The 18,045-nt window shown below is 42.4% G+C and overlaps 1 protein-coding gene across 6 annotated transcripts in view; it reads left to right on the top strand.

Annotated features, from left to right (window-relative positions):
* Positions 1-4,776: 4,776 nt before the first annotated feature.
* Positions 4,777-18,045, top strand: part of ETV6 (ETS variant transcription factor 6) — a 179,296-nt gene continuing 166,027 nt past the window's right edge. For 2 of the 6 annotated variants that reach the window (XM_090043824.1, XM_090043825.1), the window contains exons 1-2: positions 5,184-5,322; positions 17,321-17,455. Coding sequence is in view for 3 of the 6 variants with exons in the window: in XM_090043820.1 (XP_089899946.1) it covers positions 5,144-5,322 (179 nt within the window). In the remaining 3 variants the exon portion in view is untranslated. Of the gene's footprint in view, positions 5,323-17,320; positions 17,456-18,045 lie in introns of all 6 variants that reach the window. The other 4 variants (XM_090043822.1, XM_090043823.1, XM_090043820.1 and 1 more) reach the window with 3 other exon arrangements.

An 18,045-nucleotide genomic window follows, 5' to 3' on the forward strand; every position in this document is an offset into this window, starting at 1 on the left:
CAGGTAATCTCTGTGCTAGCAACTATGAGGAATCTCATTATGGCACAGTGAGTTCACAGGGAGGTTAGGAGCACATTAGTAAATTCAGGAAAGTAAACCAAGGACAATCTAGATGCTGAGTCTGCAATTGGACTTACAAAGGCAGACCTGTGCCCCAATGCAGAGCTTCATTGTCTTACTGTTTTACCTCAGGAGCTGACGCCTGTTGCTCCTTAACTACAGGTTATACTTCTGTTATCACACTTCTATTACACACTGTTAAATAAGACCCTGAACATGTAAATTAATTGTTGTGAGTGGATCCTTGGAGAACATAATGGAGTTCAATGGGCCCAGGTTGCAAGATCAGGGTCCTTCTGGGTAGAATGCAATAGGTAAAAGTTTTAAACCTGCCAATGAAGATAACAGAACTGACATCTCTTTAAAAAACATACTACAAGCCCCCAGGAACTATTCAGGAACAGAAAACCACAACTGTTTACCTTTTTATGAGTGACTGCTCAAAGTTCTGAGGGCAAAAAATAACTGGTAATGGAAATGGAGCAAGGAAGAAGGAACTAAAAATGAGTCAGTTAAGTTGTGCTGGGTAAAGATAATGGGAGGAGAAAGATAAGGACAGCTAAAGTTAATGATAACTATGGGGCGTAGAGTAATGTCAAGAGCACTGGTAAATATAAAAGAGGAAAAAGAAACAGTGGAGAAAATGTAGGTTCATAAATGAGAAAGAAGTGAAATCAATGTTTATTAATAAATGGCTAAGCTTCTGGACTACCTTGCCATGACATGGAAAAATAAAGAAAGAAAAATGTGGACAGCTTAAGAAGAAATTAAAGTCTTGACTGGATATATGTTCCAAGTACCCAAGTCACTTTCAAAAATGAGACTTAGGTTCCTAATCACTCAATTCTTTAGAAAATGTCATCCCTTGTTAGTATAGAAAAGCAGGTAAGGAGACACTGGGACATGTGGGTCTATACAAGAGGTCTGGACGACAAAGCCAGTGCGCACTTATCTGCAGACTTATGTAAAGCCACAAAAGAAAAATTAAAAAGCCCAGCTAAAAATCACTCTATATTTCTGTCAAGGCTTCCTTTCAGAGCCAGAACAAATCAGCAGTCAAAGCATTTTTGGCTTCACCAAGGAGGGGAGAGAACACGCTCATCCTTTTCACCAGCTTTTCTATTCCTTCTAACTCCACCGAGGTCAGCTATGAAAGAGGTTGCGATCACCTTGCAGGCTGAAGCACCTTTACACCTTGGCTGGGACAGACCATTCCCTTGACCACCGGGGAATTTGAGAGGACAGGGAATATGTAAAGCACCTTTGTGGAATTGTAGCCCACTTTGTGAGTTGGAGTGACTTTCCTTGGGAATAGAGCATGGGTTAAGGAATGGCCTGTAGGCGGGGAGAATAGGACATACCCATTGAAACCAGCTTAGAATCTGTTGAAGGGTTATTACATTTTAGACGCTTCTTTTCTGGTTGGCCATCTCCATTTAAGAGGCCTGAGAGGAGAACTATCATTAATGGAGGCCTATCATCACACTTTCAGAGGAGATGTGCCCTGTAGGCAGGTGGAGAAAACCAGAGATGCTTCTCTGAAATCTGTGGAGTTTCCTCTCACTTCTTCAGGCTTTTCCGCACAAGGGAAAAACTAAGGACCTGCATCTGAGCACCTTCAAAGGGCTAGCCAGAAACTTAACTGAACCAGTGGAGATTATGTCTCAATGGCCAGGAAAAGGCCAGAAGAGGGAAGGAGGGAGAGAAGGAGAGTGGGTGGCATGATGTACTGCTGAACTTTACAATAGGGGAAAGGTGTGATCCTACTAATTGCTGTCCACTAAAGCTATGAAAGCAATGACACAAAACTCCCATGAAAAAAATGTCTAGAAAATAATGGACCCAGGGCCAGAAAATAGCTTACTAAAGTAGGCCTCGGGCTTCAGTGAGTACAGGCTGAGGCCCTCTGCAGTCAGTCAGCTGGGGAGAGTCACAAGTATCAATAAGAACAGAGAGGAAAATGAGTTTAGAGAGGGCAGAAATAAGGAGCAAATATTAAAATGAGATTCAGATTTGAGAGTTGCGAGCCAATGGATGTTGAAACAGGGCACAGAGGCAGAGCAGTTAAGATGTCTCACTGCAGGTCCAAAGACATGAGTTTGACCTTGCTCTAAACTAATCCCAAAGGCTGTCTCCGGTTGACCTTGCTGTGAGTGGGTACCTGGCCAGTCAGGCTGAGGCATCAAGGGAGCCCAGGTATGATGCTGGCCACATCATTCCTTTGGGTGCCACTAGCTAGAAAAACTGTTACATATTCATTATGCCACCCTGTGGGCTGCTAGGCCTGAGTGGACTTTGACCTAACAGATGTGGAGAAATATAGATTAAAATTTAATTGTAGATGACTGAAAATTAGCAGTGCCAAAAACAAGTCAAGGGCTTTAGGGGTCAACAAGCCTTCAATGAGCCCGCTATACAATAACGAGACATTGTGATTTTTGGCTGTGTTTGCAAAGGCATCACATCACAAAACAGGAAGAGACAAGTCTGTGCATAATACTGTGTCCATCTCTGGGCACCGCTAGACTGGGAAGATATTGGCAAATTGGAAAGGGCTCAGGAAGGAACAAGAAAAATGACTAAGTGTCTGTGGGGACTGATTAATGAAAGAAGAAGATGAACTATATACAATGACTAAAAAAGGATGTGGTAGCTGGGTACAGGTATTTGGAAGGTACAAACATCCAGAAGGGAAAAAAATGTTCAGGGGAGTACAATGGATGGCTATTTTTAGGAGTAATTGGGTGAAACCAACCAAATGAAAATATAAGCCAAATATCTTCCTGGCCAGGAGACCTGTTAGACCGTGAAATAGTCTCCAATGGGAAGAGGTAGAACCCCATTACCTGAGTCATTTAAAACTAAACTGGACAAAGCAATCAGGCATGCATTGTAAATCCTGCCCTGGCAGGGGAATGGAGAAGATGACCTAATGAGTCTTTTCCATCTCTAATTTCCATGTTTAATATGAGGAATCACTAAATACCTTGCCATGATAGGTAGAATAATGAGTCAGTACTTGGGTAGTGTCTGTAATCATGATGAAGGTAGAAAGAGAAAATGTCAAACAGATTAAGTGGGTAGAATAATAGGGGAGAGAGAGCTGTATTGTGAAAGCAGCAAGCATGCAAGGACTCTACTTGCTGACTATTTATCCTGAGGGGAGAACAGAAAGAGCCACTAACAGAAGGGAAAAGGGAATGTGAATCCATCCTGACTGATGTGGCCCTAGATTAAGGAAGTCGGCTATTCTTAAACTGAGAGGGACTTTCATTCTCCCACTGGTTCATTTAATAGGGTCAGGGTCTTTCAAAGCTGAAACTGACCCTTGTGAAACACAGATGCTCTGAAGTTTGTCCCATCATACAGACTGCAACATGGCCTAGCAGTGGTGGAGGGAGCCCCTGGGGGTGGGAAGGGATACCTCAGGGATACCAATAAACTCTCTCTGTCAATACTGCATTGCTTGCGGGGAAGCACTGCATTCCATGCAGAGATGCGACTGCCAGGCCAGGTGTGCATATTAAACCCAGGACTAAGCCAGCCTCTAATGGCAGGATTTGCTTTCACTCCATGCCTTTCACTGCACCCCATCAGTTAACTGGTACACAGTGGATTCAAACCTATGGTGCCTTAATCAGATGCTCCCATAGGAACTTTTGCCTTCCAGTAGCACGGGGATACACACACATATTTTTTGGCAAGAAATAACCTATTTACATACACATACATATGCATGAGCCCACACATACACACATGCGCATGGAAACATGTGTCATACCTGCCCACACATGCAATATTACCTGTCCCAGGCACTAAACAAAGGGAACTCTCAAGCCTCCCTAAATGCTAGGACCATTCCTAAACATTATGAGATGCCAAAACCAAACAACCAAGCAAAGGTTGGGCTCTTTATCTTGGTTTTAGGAGCTTGTTTGATCTCCAAGGCACACACAGGCCTCTGACATTTCCCTCTCCAGCTGCACAGGTCAGGATCTCTGTCACGGTGTGGGAGAGAGGAAGGCTCATGGACTTGCAGCCTTCCTGAGGGGCTTGTAATAAAAGAGTCTCTGGAGCTGGCAGCAGTGCCTGGAACGTCCTCCCCAGGCACTGATGCCTTTTCTGGCAGATACACAAGTCCCTCTGAGGTTGGCACACGGGTGTAAGATGACCCAATGGCCTGCACAAGCCGGGACAGCAATAAGCACAACCCCCCTGGTTGCCCCCAGCTGGGGGCTGTGCTCTCCCTGCCCCGCAGGGCCTGGAGGCAGCAGAACAAAGGCTCTTGTCTTCTGTCCCCTGGCCCCAAAGCCACATCAGAGCCAGGAAAAGAAGTGCTGCAGCGGGGATGCCTCCAAAAAAGAAAACTAACTCCAAGGGGGGAGCACCTCCAAGCATGCCCTTCCCCCACAGCCCAGATGCTGCTGTTGCTGCTTTGCACCCTCTCCCTCCTGCCCCCTAGCAGCCCAGTGTGGATAGGGGGGATACTGCGGGATCTGTGGAGGCCCCTTCCAACCCAGCTGGATCTATAGGGATCTGCTTGTTTTGTCTGCATCCACTGGTAGAGCATCAATATTGAAGCCCCCCCCACCGTCTCACCATCAATTTGGGCATGCTTTTGTGTCAGCAAATCCCCTCCCCTCCCCTCCCTTCCCTCTCCTCCTCCTCTTCCCCTTCCCGTCCCCACCGCGTCCTGCTGCATTTGTTTCCCCGCCGCCCGGCTGTAACACGAGCTTGTGTTTCCTGGTGCCGGGGCTCCTTTAAGAGGCAGAGCTCGGTGCTGGGAATTCACGTCAGTTTCAGCCCTGAAACTCTCCAGATCAATGAGCAAAGAGCTTTCTCACTTCTGCCTTTCAGTTTCTCTCTTCCAGGAAGGAAAACATTCAGAGGGAGAGAGAGGGAGCGAGGGCAGCAGCAGCCGCCGCCGCCTCACCCTCCCGGGCTGGAAGCAGACCCCCCTGGCAGCCCCTTCCTCCCCAGCCAGCAGCCCCCCCACCAAACTATGCGGGCTGCCACTGCTAGGGGCAGATCTGCCGGCACCTTGAGCTCTTTGGGGAAGATGGTCGGAGTAACTTCTCCTTGAATGACTGCGTCTGGCTCTGAAGGATTTCTGGGTTGGGGAGAGGAGAGGAAAGTGGGGAAACCCCCCCCTGAGAACTTCCTGATCTCTCTCGTTCCCTCTCTCTCTGCCCTCTCCTTTTTTTTTTTTATTCCCCCACTCTGTGAGACATGTCTGAGGTTCCTGCTCAGTGTTGCATCAAGGTAAAAACCCTATTCTCCCCCCTACCCCCCTTTATTCTGAAACCTGCCTAAGATTTGGGGGGAGATTGCAATGTTATATTTCTATTTTTAGGTGTGTGCAGGGGCTTGGGGGGGGATGCTGCTTTTTTAAATTTTTATTTATTTTACTGTTCTATGTTACCCTTTAGTTTAACCTTGCTATTTCTTTTTTGTTCTGTAAGGAGAAACCGAGATGCCAGGCGAAGCTCAGCTTGTTTTGTGTTTCTTTGCTTTGTTTCCTAGTTTTGGCAGTAAACACTCAGCGATTACTCTTTTTAAACCTGATCTCTGTGTCCAGGAGCACGTAGAATGAATAGGAACTTTTTGTGCTTTTGGGGGGAGGAAGGGGCGGGGGGGGAAGGAACTGGGAGAGAGAGTTCTTTTTCAGTAGAAAACTGAATAGAAACATTTCTTTTACAAAAAAGGATGATTTGGTACAATGGGGAAAGACTTCTTTTCTGCAGTGAGAGTAACTTGCTATAAATTTGAACACATTGTGCCTGCATTAGTGCTTGATATGCAGATGTTCTACATATGATCTCTCCATTGGGTGCAAAGTGTGTGTGTACATGTACAACATATATATTTTATTCTCAAAGGTAATCAACAAGGATTTTTTTTAAGTGTGCGGCATCCTGACGACTGGAAAAACAAGTGAGAGACTCTTGATTAACACAAAGAGGAGTTACCTATGCAGTTTGGCACTTAAGAATGCTTGTGTGTTTGTCAATAGAGTGGGGAGAAAAACCCCACTGGTGTAGAAATGGCTTATAATTGGAGGCATATTTTTTTCATTGCTGGAGATAGTATGTTGGATCTGTTAAATTAACACTTAGTCTGGTCCTTCATAGTCTGGTAGTATTGGAGGTTTTGTCCCCTGCTGTAAAGTTTGTGGAAAGTTTGCTACTGTAAAGGAGGTGTAGTCCATATGAGGGATTTTTTGTAATCAAGGTGTTTAGTTGTGTCACTTATCTGTGAAGGTGTCATGCAATATTGTGGGAGTAGAAGTGCTACACACTAAACTCTTTGCCTTACGAGGGGCCTGAGGAGTGCGCTTCTTTGTGACTTGACCTATTGAACATGTTACACTGTGAAGTTTTTCATTTTAAGTGGAGGCAGTATAAAGCTGAGACAATGGTGGCGGGGAGACCAAATTCCATTTTTGATTTTTTTGGCCAGACTGATCCTTCCTATCAAGCAAATCCATTGAGATGGGGATTTCCTTTTTATCTTTCTCCCTGATTTTATTTTTTAATTATCTTTTTCCCTTAGGAGTAATTTTGCTTCTCTTGCAACCTGGCTTAGTCCTGTTCAAATAAATAAACGCTTTATGGTTGTTTGTCCATGCCTACAAGAAAAAAGGTGCTTTCCATTGCATTGTGAGGAGGGGCAGCATGCAATAGAAAGTTGTTATCCCACCTGAAAACAATGGAACTCTGATGGGTAAACTGAATTCATTGGTATGTCCCGTGAGATCTCGGGACTTAGAGAATCTAGTCTGATTTCTGTAATTGGGACAGACAAATTATATATTGTAATAGGTGTTGTGTGTTGGTTAACAGGATGGCCAAAAATGCTAGTATGGGGAAAATCTGCATTATTAACAAAGCAAATAAAATAGCTATTGGTTGGGTTTTTTGGGGGGGGGGAGGGTTGTGGGGAGGGGAATTCCTAACTAACCCTACAAAAACACAATACTTGTTCTCTGGGTAGGAGAACACTAACTATTAAATAAGAACCAATAGTGTTGCTAAGTGGTTCTTTACCTTGTGTTAGAAATGCATCATTTTTACAAATAAATGATGCTTACTCCTACTCAAGTCAGTGGAAACTCCCATTGACAGTAGTACTAGTCCCTCACGTCTCTGTTATGATACATTATGGAGTCATATTATAAGGAATTAACTGCATATGACTTTTCCCATATAGTCCTACTACATCATTTTAATAGTGTAAACATGCAGCTATTTCATTACACATAAGAGACATCATTAGCCGCCCCCCCCTTTTTTTAAGTAACTAATGGTTTTAAGCATGCTTTGAATTTTGAAAAGTCCTTAACGATGTTATAAGTGTTTTCTGTTCTCATGAGATGAGTATTGCTTTATCAAGAGAGAAACTGGCTACTATGTAGGGGAAACGGTATGTCCACAGTGCTGTCCAATGCACAGAATACACAAAAATGAAGAAATAGGGAAGGTGGTTCAATTTATCTCATTCATAGACATTTTGGTTGCATGGATGATGCAAACTATTCAGCCAAAACTTAAAATTTTAAGTCAAAGATCCGCCCCCCTCCACCTTTTAAAAGTCACACCATTGTGGGTAACTTTTTCTCTTCATTTGGTTTTGAACGGTCATTGTCTTTAAACGTTTATTCCATTCAGAACAGATTGGAAGTCGGCAGTCGGTCAGTAGCTGAGGTAAAAAATCTTTAAGCGATGTGTATGTAACTCGATGAGGCTGATCTATTATTTCACTGTATTACATCTCAGCTTGCTGTGTTTGCTAGGAGTCTATACAGGCAAGAATTGTGCTGTGTTACAAATCTGCTACTTAAACTGATGTTGCTGATCAAGGCAGCATTTGGTTCAATGTTATTGTAGGAATAGCAAAACCATTCACTGGGAGGTTTGAGGTGGAAGTTGTGTTGTTTGTAAATGTATTCTGTTAAGGTGTTTTCCTCCAGCAACAAGGAACAAGTAATGTGCAATAAATTCCACAGCAACTAGTGGGGTGAACCATGGAAAGTTAGGATGGAGGCAGTGAGGGAAAGTGTGAGATTATTGTTGTAGAGTCTTTATATCACTAGAAAACACTGCTTGAGATTTAGGAGACACTTCTGGGGATGATGTGGTGGCATTATAGTGTGTGTTTAAGTTTGTTCTCATCCAGTGTGAATTCATGGTAATCTCTCTCTGTCAAACGCTAATCAGCGTGGCACTTAATTTTCAATATGCACAATTTTGCATATATATAAACATTTATACATGTATAAAGATTTGTTCTCTGTGAGGGGGGCAGAAATTATGCTAAGGCCCTGATCTTGTAAATACTAATTTCTTTTACTTTACCTAGCACATCCTTTCCTATACTCGGGTGAGTCATCCCATGAATTTTAACTGGACTGTCCTAACAGTGAAGTTTTAAACATGTATATGTTAGAGTCTGTAGGATTTGGATTTAATTCAGCTTTGAGGTTCAGAAATTAAGATCTAGGGAGTCAGGAAAGAAGAGTTGAAGTTAAAAAGTGAGTTTGCTTTGTTTTGTACTCTTTATGCATTATAATGTGAACTCCTCTTTGTATCATTTTTTAATGTTTTTCAATCAATAAATGAATATAGTACATAGAATATAACAAATCCCAATTTGCATGGTAAATCTTTGTTCTATGGTCAGGATGCTAAGATTGGGAGCTGGAGACTTGTATTCCTCTGACAGACTGCTTCTGTAACAAAGGAAAAGTTGCTCCCTTTTCTTGTGCCTTAGTTTCCCCACTGCTAAATGAAGATAATGATACCCTTCCTTGTAAAATGCCTTGAGCTAAACATTTTGAGATTCCATTATTGAGCATTCAGGATTTCAACTCAACTTTTATTTGCAACTCAGTGGGTCGCAGTTGAAGAAAATAGTTTCAGTCCTTCAGGACCTGGGGCAGAAGTTCAATAAACCGGTTTAACCTAAATCAGTTAAGTTTGATACTGCATCCATCCAGGTTTATCTTAAACTGGTTTTGGCCATTTTGAAAGTGTGTACCAAACTTCAGAAACTGGTTCAAATCTGTAACTCAACAGATCACTTATACGATTTTTGTTTGGTTGTTTGGTTGTTTTTAGTAGAAACTTCTTTTGTTCCTTACTGTGGAAAAAGCTTGAAAATAGGACTTGAGTACAGGCAAAATGAAGTCTCCAAATCCAGGAGGCTCAAACATAAAAATCTCAAAATGCAGGAATCAGTAGAAGCGGAAATCCACTTGTGACTTTTAAACTAATTTCATGACTCTTAGGAATCTGACTCTCTCTCTTTCAATTTTGGGGATTGGTGACAACTGCACAAGTTACCCTCAAAGCTATTCTTCATCCCCTTTAACAGCAGACTGAATGTGGAGCCATGTGATAACTGTTTCTTAGCCCCCAAAGTCAGAAATAGCTCTTGATGAAAATTCATTTAAAATTCCAAATGGAAGCTTCTGTTTGCTGCCTGTAAAGGTTTACAATGTAAACTTAAGAACATAATTTACCCGAACTTGGCTTGTGTTATATTTTACATTAAAACTTCAAATGTAAGCTGGTTCTGTAGGTAGCTCTGAACCAAAGCTTCCCGTATGTAAAATTTTCATAAGTAATTCATGCATGGATTGATGTAAACTTTGCTCCTCCAGTCAGTTATGCATGGCTTCCAAATCTGCAGGGTTTCTATTGAGAGCTATACAGATGCTCAATGTTGTGGGGATTTACTAGGGCTGTGCAAAATGGAAGCGTTCCATTTCGGCCAGTGTTTCAACAGAACAGTGTTTTGTTTTTTGGCTTTTGTTTCGAGTCAAAATGGCAGTTCCGTTTCGTTCCGTCAAAATGTTTTGCCATTTCAACCCCGTTTCAACATTTCGCCTGTAGGATATAATGGGGAAGTTTGAAACAGGTTATAAGTTTGTCATTTCTGACCAGACTTGGATGAAACTTGCAGAAATGGCACAAATCATGCTCTCAGAAGGGGCTACCAAGTTTCAAGAAGATAGGTGCAGGGGGTTTGGAGAAACTGCACCCCAAAATCATGAGCAAAGCTCATGTCATGTGTATGTGTTAAGCCACAGCAGGGTCAAAACTACAGGGATGGTAGCCCCTGTTGAGGCCACAAAGTCTGCCAAGTTTCAAGAAGATCGGTGCAGGGGTTTGGGGGGAACTGCACCTCAAGCTGCTGACAGGTAAAACTTGTGACATAGATGACTCTGTGCGTGTTAAAGGAGCAGCGGGCTGAAGACTGCAGGGGTGATGGTGCCTTCTGAGGCCACAGAGCCTGCCAAGTTTCAAGGAGATAAGTGCAGGGGCTTGGGGGAAACTGCACCTCAAGCTGCAGAGAAGCAAAACTCGGCAGGCTTCATGGCCTCGGCAGGGGTTAGCATGCCTGCAGTTCTGACCCTGCTGTGGCTTAACACATACACGTGACACAAATTTGGCTCTCAAGACTTTGGGGTGCAGTTTATCAGAACCTCCTGCAGCTATCTTCTTGAAACCTGGCATGCTTTATGCCCTCAGAAGGGGCTACCATTTCTGCAAGATTTATCCAAATCTGACCAGAAATGACAAAGTTATAGGCTGTTTCAACCTTCCCATTATAGCCCTATGGGCGAAACTTCAAAACGGTGAAACGTTTCGACTTGCCTCATTTTGTTTCGAGGCTGCTTCGACCATATCAGTTTTGTTCAGTTTTGCTGTTTTGAACTCGAAACAGGTCAAAACAAGACTGGTGGCAAAATTTCACACAGCCATAGGATTTACTGGTTGGAAAGAATTTCCTCCTCTTTCTCCCTCCTTCTCCGCCCACAACATGGTGATGATGAATCCTGTAATTTCCATATTCTGGAAGTCTTTAGTTTGATGCCATCATATTCCTGCCACCCTTAACCAAGGCCAATTCATTACTTGTGGAAAATTTACTACTTGGTTTTTATGTGGAAACTTTTATTGTAATAAGCTAATTCTTCCCACTTTGATGTTGGTAATGCTGTCATTAAGGTCACTGGGTGATTGAGATTGAATTGCAGAAGATCAGAGTTTGGGGCTGGCATACTTATTTAATAGCTGATAAATTACTTAATTGATGTTAGTTAAATTAATCCTCATAAAGCAGAATTTTATTAACATCATCCCAATTAAGCATTGGTGTTTCCTATTTACTATGTATCCTTAGAGGCTAAATCAGTTTCCTAGGAGGCGGTCAATAAGATAATGGACTCTAGTATGTCCCAATTAAGTAGAAGCTGTAATGATGATTTACATGTACAGAACACCTTGGATTTCAAAGGACTTTACAAATTATATACATACAAGGGCTTTTGGGGCTGAGAGAGATGGCATATCAACATAACTGTGAAAAGAACAGTGATAAGTAGAGACAAAACCTTGTGCAGTTACACTAGGAGTAAATGCCATTCCTTACAAAACATATTCTCTGTTCTTTAATGGCTATATCCAACAGAGATTCAGTTATGGAACTTTTGTACAGAACACTTACCTAGTGAGCCATCTACTTGGAGGAAGAGCAAGGCTAGCCCTTTTTTTGGCTGAGTTTATGGTTCCTGAAAGACTGTTTATTTTGATGGTAAGTTACTTTGAAAAGTTTGTGAGCCTATTTTAGGGTATTTGTATTTCAAGGTGGACATGACAGATGCTCCAAAATTAAGCCATTCAGAAGTAGTGATAGCTTCTAAAAGCACTGATTGATTGATTTTTGGTTTTCTTTGCCCCTTTTCTCCCCATCCATGAAGTGGGGATGATAACTTTTTACATCTGTGGGGCAGAGCATTTATTAGGGTAATCACTAGGAGTGTCCCTTGTTTGTGCCCATTTTCTAAGGAGATTTCCCTTTCTTCCTTGCCTTTTACAGCATCTCAGACTTCTGAAATGTTTGTGAAGTTTGCCAGATGTTGAATGCACTTGTACTTCTAGGTTGTAATTCAGAATGTTCCCAGCATTCAAAACCACGTTTTTGCAGCACAGTCCAAACCAAACTGAGTACCACTCTGTTCTTAGGTTCAAACTGAGTAAAGAAACCAAGCAGGCCTCAGAAAAATGTCAGCACTTGTAACATCAAAACTGCTGAAGCAGCTTCCAATAAATGCTGCTTATTTCTTCAACCTACAAACCAAGCCAAATTTAAACAATATTCGTTCAGCTGTTGTTCCTCTGAAATTGCATGCATTCAAGTCAACAAGTGCTCTGTTTCCCCCCTTCTTAACTGCATGCAGCGTTTAATAATGTTGCGACTAGATTTTGCTGAAACTTTTACAGAAATGTCATCACCATGTATGAGAATAAACATAGAAAACTTCAAACTAATTTAATTTGGTCTGAGAAAAGTTAGAAGGAACCATAGATGTGGGGCTTATAATGGATCATGCATTTCAACAGATAGCTGTCACTACTTCAGTTCTAATATAAAGGAGCTGAACTTCAGGGTGGATTGGTATTGCAGTTAGAGAACATGTGATGCATGATTCTTCTGAAGATTATTCCACATGATGCCACTAAAAGTTCCTTGACTTTTGAGCTTCTTGTGTGTGCTTAGAAGTCTTAGCTTGTTAAAATAAGTGTGTGCATGTTCAGGAATTAAATCAGGGTTAAGACAGCAAAATAATGATGTTCACTAGAGTTGCATCATGTGGAATGTTTTTGTATGTGAGGAGTAGATAAACGGCACCATAAATTGCTTAAAGCTATGTGAAATGCCATAAGCAGCACTGTGTGCACCATAGAATTATCTTATCTCCAATGTACACTAGAATGTCTTCTAAAATACTTTCTGATCATCATAAACTTGAGTTGGGGATGTTGTAGTTTTACCAGTATTGAGTGAGTACTGTTTTTCTCTGGGGTTTTCTGGGGTTTTTATTTGCCTTTCTGTCAGCCAAATTAATTATTTTCCTTTGCTTTCAGTATTGTTTAATGAGGTATCCTTTAAGATGTTTGCTTGCTTTTTGAGTTCTGCTAATGCTGCAACAGAAGCAGAGTTCAGGACAATTATTTATTACTATCATTATTTGCACTGAAATATGAGCATCGGAACTCCATGTTATCGGGTGTTGTGCAGGCACATAGTAGGAAGCCAATTTTTGCCCCCCCACCCTTGCCCCAAAAATAACAAAAAACAGAGTTTAGGCCATTTCCAAGAACAGCACATTGAAGAGAGAAACCACAGGGATAAGGGAAGCCATACACTAAACAGAGGTAGTAAATGTATGTCCAGTTCAACAGGTTTCTAATGTGATTAAGCCTGCTAGTTAATATAAAGTCACATTGAGCCTGATTCTTAAAATAGTTCAGCTTTCATTTAGGTACTTAAAGAAGGACCTGATTTTTTCAAAAATGTCATTTAGACAACACTTAGACTGATGTGCTTTGGAAAATCTGGCCTGCAGAGGTTTAAAAAAATCTAGCTTGGGGAAGAGCCTTGGCTGGAATGCATCACTGGATGGAGTCTAGCAGAACTTTGAAAACTTTTAATTTTTGTAAATGTTTTGGACATTCCATTAAAATAAAATAATATCTGCTGTAGAATTTTAGAAAATGAGCTTAAAAAAAGTAAGATATTCCTTATATCTTTTCATTAAATTCTTTGGCCTCTGCGGTTTCCTCCATGTTAAATTTTATATTCTCATCTATTTTATAAGGAGTTTCTTGGCCTAATTTGGCCCCACCTGTGTTAAGTGTTTTTAAATAAGTAGGGGTGCACCAATTTAAAGATTTTCCTGGGTGATACCAATAGCTGATTTTTCACCACGCATATTGGCTGATACTAGTCTGATAACTGATTTTATAGGACCACAGTTGAGCAGCATGGAAAGCAGCTTCCTGCTGGTAAGTCTATAGAGGGGAAGAGGTGCAGGAGAGGGAGGAGGCTGTCTGCTGTGGGTTCCGGGCTCTCTGTTGTGCTGCCTTTGCTATAGGAGCCCTGTGTTGGCCTCATGCCTCCAGCTGCTAGGCAGGTAGGGAGCACAACTCGCTGCCCCCAGTGCATGACTCCTGGGTCAAGGGCAGCAGGGTGGAGAGCCCCGAGCCAACAGCAGGCAGCCCACCTGCCTCTTCCTCGTGCACAAATCTGGGGGGAGCACATCCCCCCACCATTCCCCCACAGAGGGTATGGTGGGGTTCAGTGATGGGGAGCTGCCCCCCTCCCCACCCTTCCACACACCCTGTACAAGCCACCTGAGGCTCTGTCCTGCTCCCCACCCCAGCCTTGGGTCTCATTCACTGTTTGGGCTGAGCAGTGCCCCCAGCCCCTGCCCCTACCCCACTCCCTCCCTTACCATGGGGGCCCTGATCTGCTCCTTCCCTTCCACAGACTTACCCGCGGGGTGCTGCTCTCCACACTGCCCAGCTACATTCCTGGCCACATGCATGCACGTGGCATCCAGGGGCCCCCTCCAGAAGGCATATAATATTTATCCATTAACGTTATTGGCTACACAGGCCAAAAAAAGCCGACAGCTAATAATGTTAATTTTCCTTTAAGGGTGCTGATCCAATATGGCACCAATATATCGGTGCACCTCTATAAATTAGTATAGCTCCTATTAACTCTAAAATAGTAACACAGTATGTCAATATAGAAATCCAGTATAGTATACAATAAGATCTTTTTATATCACCAGGTTCTTTTCCCAAATATCTGGTAGTATTTTATCTGAGACAGGTCAAAAACTTTTACTAGCCACCATCTACTAGAAACCACCATCACTTTCTATAGCAAATGGCATACAAAGAAATGATGCAACGATCATTGCATCTTACTACCACTGATGCTGTAGCCTGAATGGAACTTTTACCTTTTGGGTTGACAGGAGACGGCCATTGGTATCGATCTGGAGCGGAACTTGTAGATCTGGAAAGCAAGATACCTTCACCCTTCAGGTCCTGCACTCCATAGAATTCTACAGTAGACATAATTTTCAAATATATGTTAACAATTGTCCAAAACACCTGTCAGTGGAAGAGTCTTACTTTTTTTAGTTTTATGGAATGCCATGGAAATCCAGGAACTAGAGTGTTAGGAAATACTCCTGATTATTGAAAGGCCCAGGATAAAATGGCAGGGCCCAGCAACACTGACACCATGATTAAGTCACTGGTCAGATTCTCCAGTTAATGGATGAGTTTATCCAGTAAACCCATATTTCCCTTTTTCCTTTTTTAAAATTATGATTGAATTAGTGAACGCTATGAGCAAGTATGTTTGTGAAGTTCAGCTAATGTGTGTGTAGAGCTTTCAGAAGGTGTAGAAGGTGAATAGTACTGCAGAGATGTTATTGGGGGGGGGAACTCTTCCTATTCTTTAGGAATTTATTGGAGATCTATATGAGGATTCCTCCCCATGAAGGAAGTAATCCTTTTTATTCTAGCTGATTTAAGGTAGGGAAATATAACAGCATGTTCTCTGCAGCCTCTAACATGGTGTGGTTTTAAATTTGCACTTGCCTGAATATTGAGTCTGCTATATAGTTGCCAGTGCGTCAAAATCTAGGCAAAGAAGCCAGGGCTGAAAGGCCTGTGAAGGGGTTAGTTTAGGAAATGTGATGTTCTTGGATGGGATGGTGGTCACAGCTATGATGGAGCCTAATGGAAGCACCGTACCAAAGCAGCAGGCCCCTCCTCTCCATGCAAACAACTATCAGCTCAAGCTGTTCCAGTTATTATGCTCATTTTACTGCCTTTGAGTTGAGGGAGAATAACCATACTCTTGAATTACACAGAGGCAACACTTGAACTAAAGGGAGTGATTGGATTAGCAGGTGTTGTAATTTGAGCAGTCCTGTCTCAAATGGGACCGCTTTACTAATTCCAGCTCCAGCATCTTCCTCCTACCTTTCCATAGCCCCCAGCAGCCAAACTAAAGCATCACTTACTTTGAGCTATAGACTTCTGTATGTGGATGGGTTCTTGGTGAGAGGCAGAACCTGAGTTATCTCAAGCAAATAAGGTATTGAAGGACTTGATGGGACATGGCAGAAGTGATGGTGTAGGTGAAAAGGTGAAATAGCTAGCGAATGAGTATCTTACTGGAGGGAAATTGATTCTTCAGTTCCTGCCAACAGTTTCAGGTTGTGACCCAAGGCATTGATTGCCAGGAATGGATATCTCCATTCTTTTCTGAACTTAACATATCTGAGTTTGGATATGTGGCAGATACATAAATATTTGATTCTGCATGGGGTTGTGCCACCAGTGAGTGGATTCTTTGGGAATTACACATAAAAATGGTCAGTGGTGTCCAGTATGAGATACATACTGCGTTGGTAGCCTCACTCTCAAACGTGTGTTTGCTTCTGCCATTTTTACTTGAAAGGTCTGGAAGTTAATTGGGGTCTTGCAGTACCCTCAGAAAGGAACATGGTACTAGCATATGTGCATGTTGACTCTATTATTCCAGAGCTGCTATCAAGAGGCAAGCTGAGTCTGTGTCCTGCAGGTGCATGGGGGAAAAAGAGGGGAATTTATGCAAAGGATTCCAGAAGCAGCTAGGAAGGAACTGGCTGTCTGCAAATTAACTGGGGGGACACTGTTTACCAGGGCGCCCCTTGGGGTTACTAGGAACAACAGCCATAAACTGACAGAGAGCAGATTTTAGATTAGACATTACGAAAAAATGATTTACAGTGAGGGTTGTCAAAATCTGGACTGGGCTTCCAAGGGAGGTAGTGCTTTCCCTTGCCTTGGAAGTCCTTAAGAGGAGACTGGACAGGTGCTCTTTCCTGCCCAGGCAGGGGGTCAGACTCGATGATCTACTAAGGTCCCTCCTGACCCTAAAAACCTATGAAATCTATGAACCGTCCTTTTGGAGGCTCCAGTGATTAAGTTGAAAGCTAACACAAAGGGCAAGCTTGTCCTTTCACTCTTCCATGGCATGACTACCGATTCATAGTGAGTAGGTTACAGAATTGGTTTTAAAACTTGAAGCTAGATTTAGGTAAGGATTTGGGTAGTCTTGATTTACTTTCTGGGTAAAGTAGAGAGAAAATTCCACACTTGGGAATGCTTTTATAGGGTCTATGCTTGGTTAGTCTTATGAAAATAATTACTTATAACTAAACTTTCCACCTTAGTCTCCTGCAGGAACCTGCTTGCATTCAGACTTGCTGTTTATTTGTAACTAGGAAAATATCTGGGTGGGAATGGAAATGTTTTTGATTCACTAGGGGATTTTAAAAAGTCTAGTTCTTTAGGAAATGGACTAACAGGAGGCTGGTTTTGTTATTTTAATTCTTCAGATTCAAGAAAGAGAGTGAAAAACCTTCATGGAATACATGGAAGGGGAATTACAGATCAGCCTTTGAAAAAAGCAGAAGTTGTCTGGTTTTGAGGAAGAGGCATTGTTCACTTCCAGGAGCTGTACATGGGTTGAAGTATGTCTTTCCAAAGGCCTCTGAGTTCCCACTGTTACAAATTTGAAATGTGTTCTTGAAATCCCCAACATTAACCCCCTTTCATGCAAATGATAAATGTGAAAGCTAAAGGTGGAAAGGAAAATGACCTTTCTTAGGAATGGAGGAGAGTGTATTTGCTGTGGTTTTCTTTTGCTATTCCCCAGTTCCTCTACTGCCCCCCTCCACTCCAAGGCCCTTGTGTGTGCACTGAACTGAGGCGCAGCTGCCATCCCCGGTAATTCTAGCCCCGTGATCATCCACAAGCTCTCTTGCAGCTTATCTCGGCTGGAGCACACATGGGTGTCCTAACTGCTGCTGTCAGAGCTGGGCATTGAAGTAGAGGCTTTCACGCCTGGCCACATAATACTTGAGGTAACTGGACTGTCTTCTTCAGAATTGGCTATTCATATTTGCATAGACCTTCAGCCAGGCTGGACTGATTTAAATCACCAGTTCTTTTAGTCTTGTGTTAAATCATCATGTGAGAGACACTGATCTAAAAGATCAATTTTAATAATTTTTTACATTTTGTATTTTTTGGGGGGGGGGTTTCCACCTTAAAGAGAAAT

This window comes from Crocodylus siamensis, chromosome 4 (genome assembly GCF_052110815.1).
Source record: "Crocodylus siamensis isolate JL-2025a chromosome 4, ASM5211081v1, whole genome shotgun sequence".
NCBI classification, from domain to species: domain Eukaryota; kingdom Metazoa; phylum Chordata; order Crocodylia; family Crocodylidae; genus Crocodylus; species Crocodylus siamensis.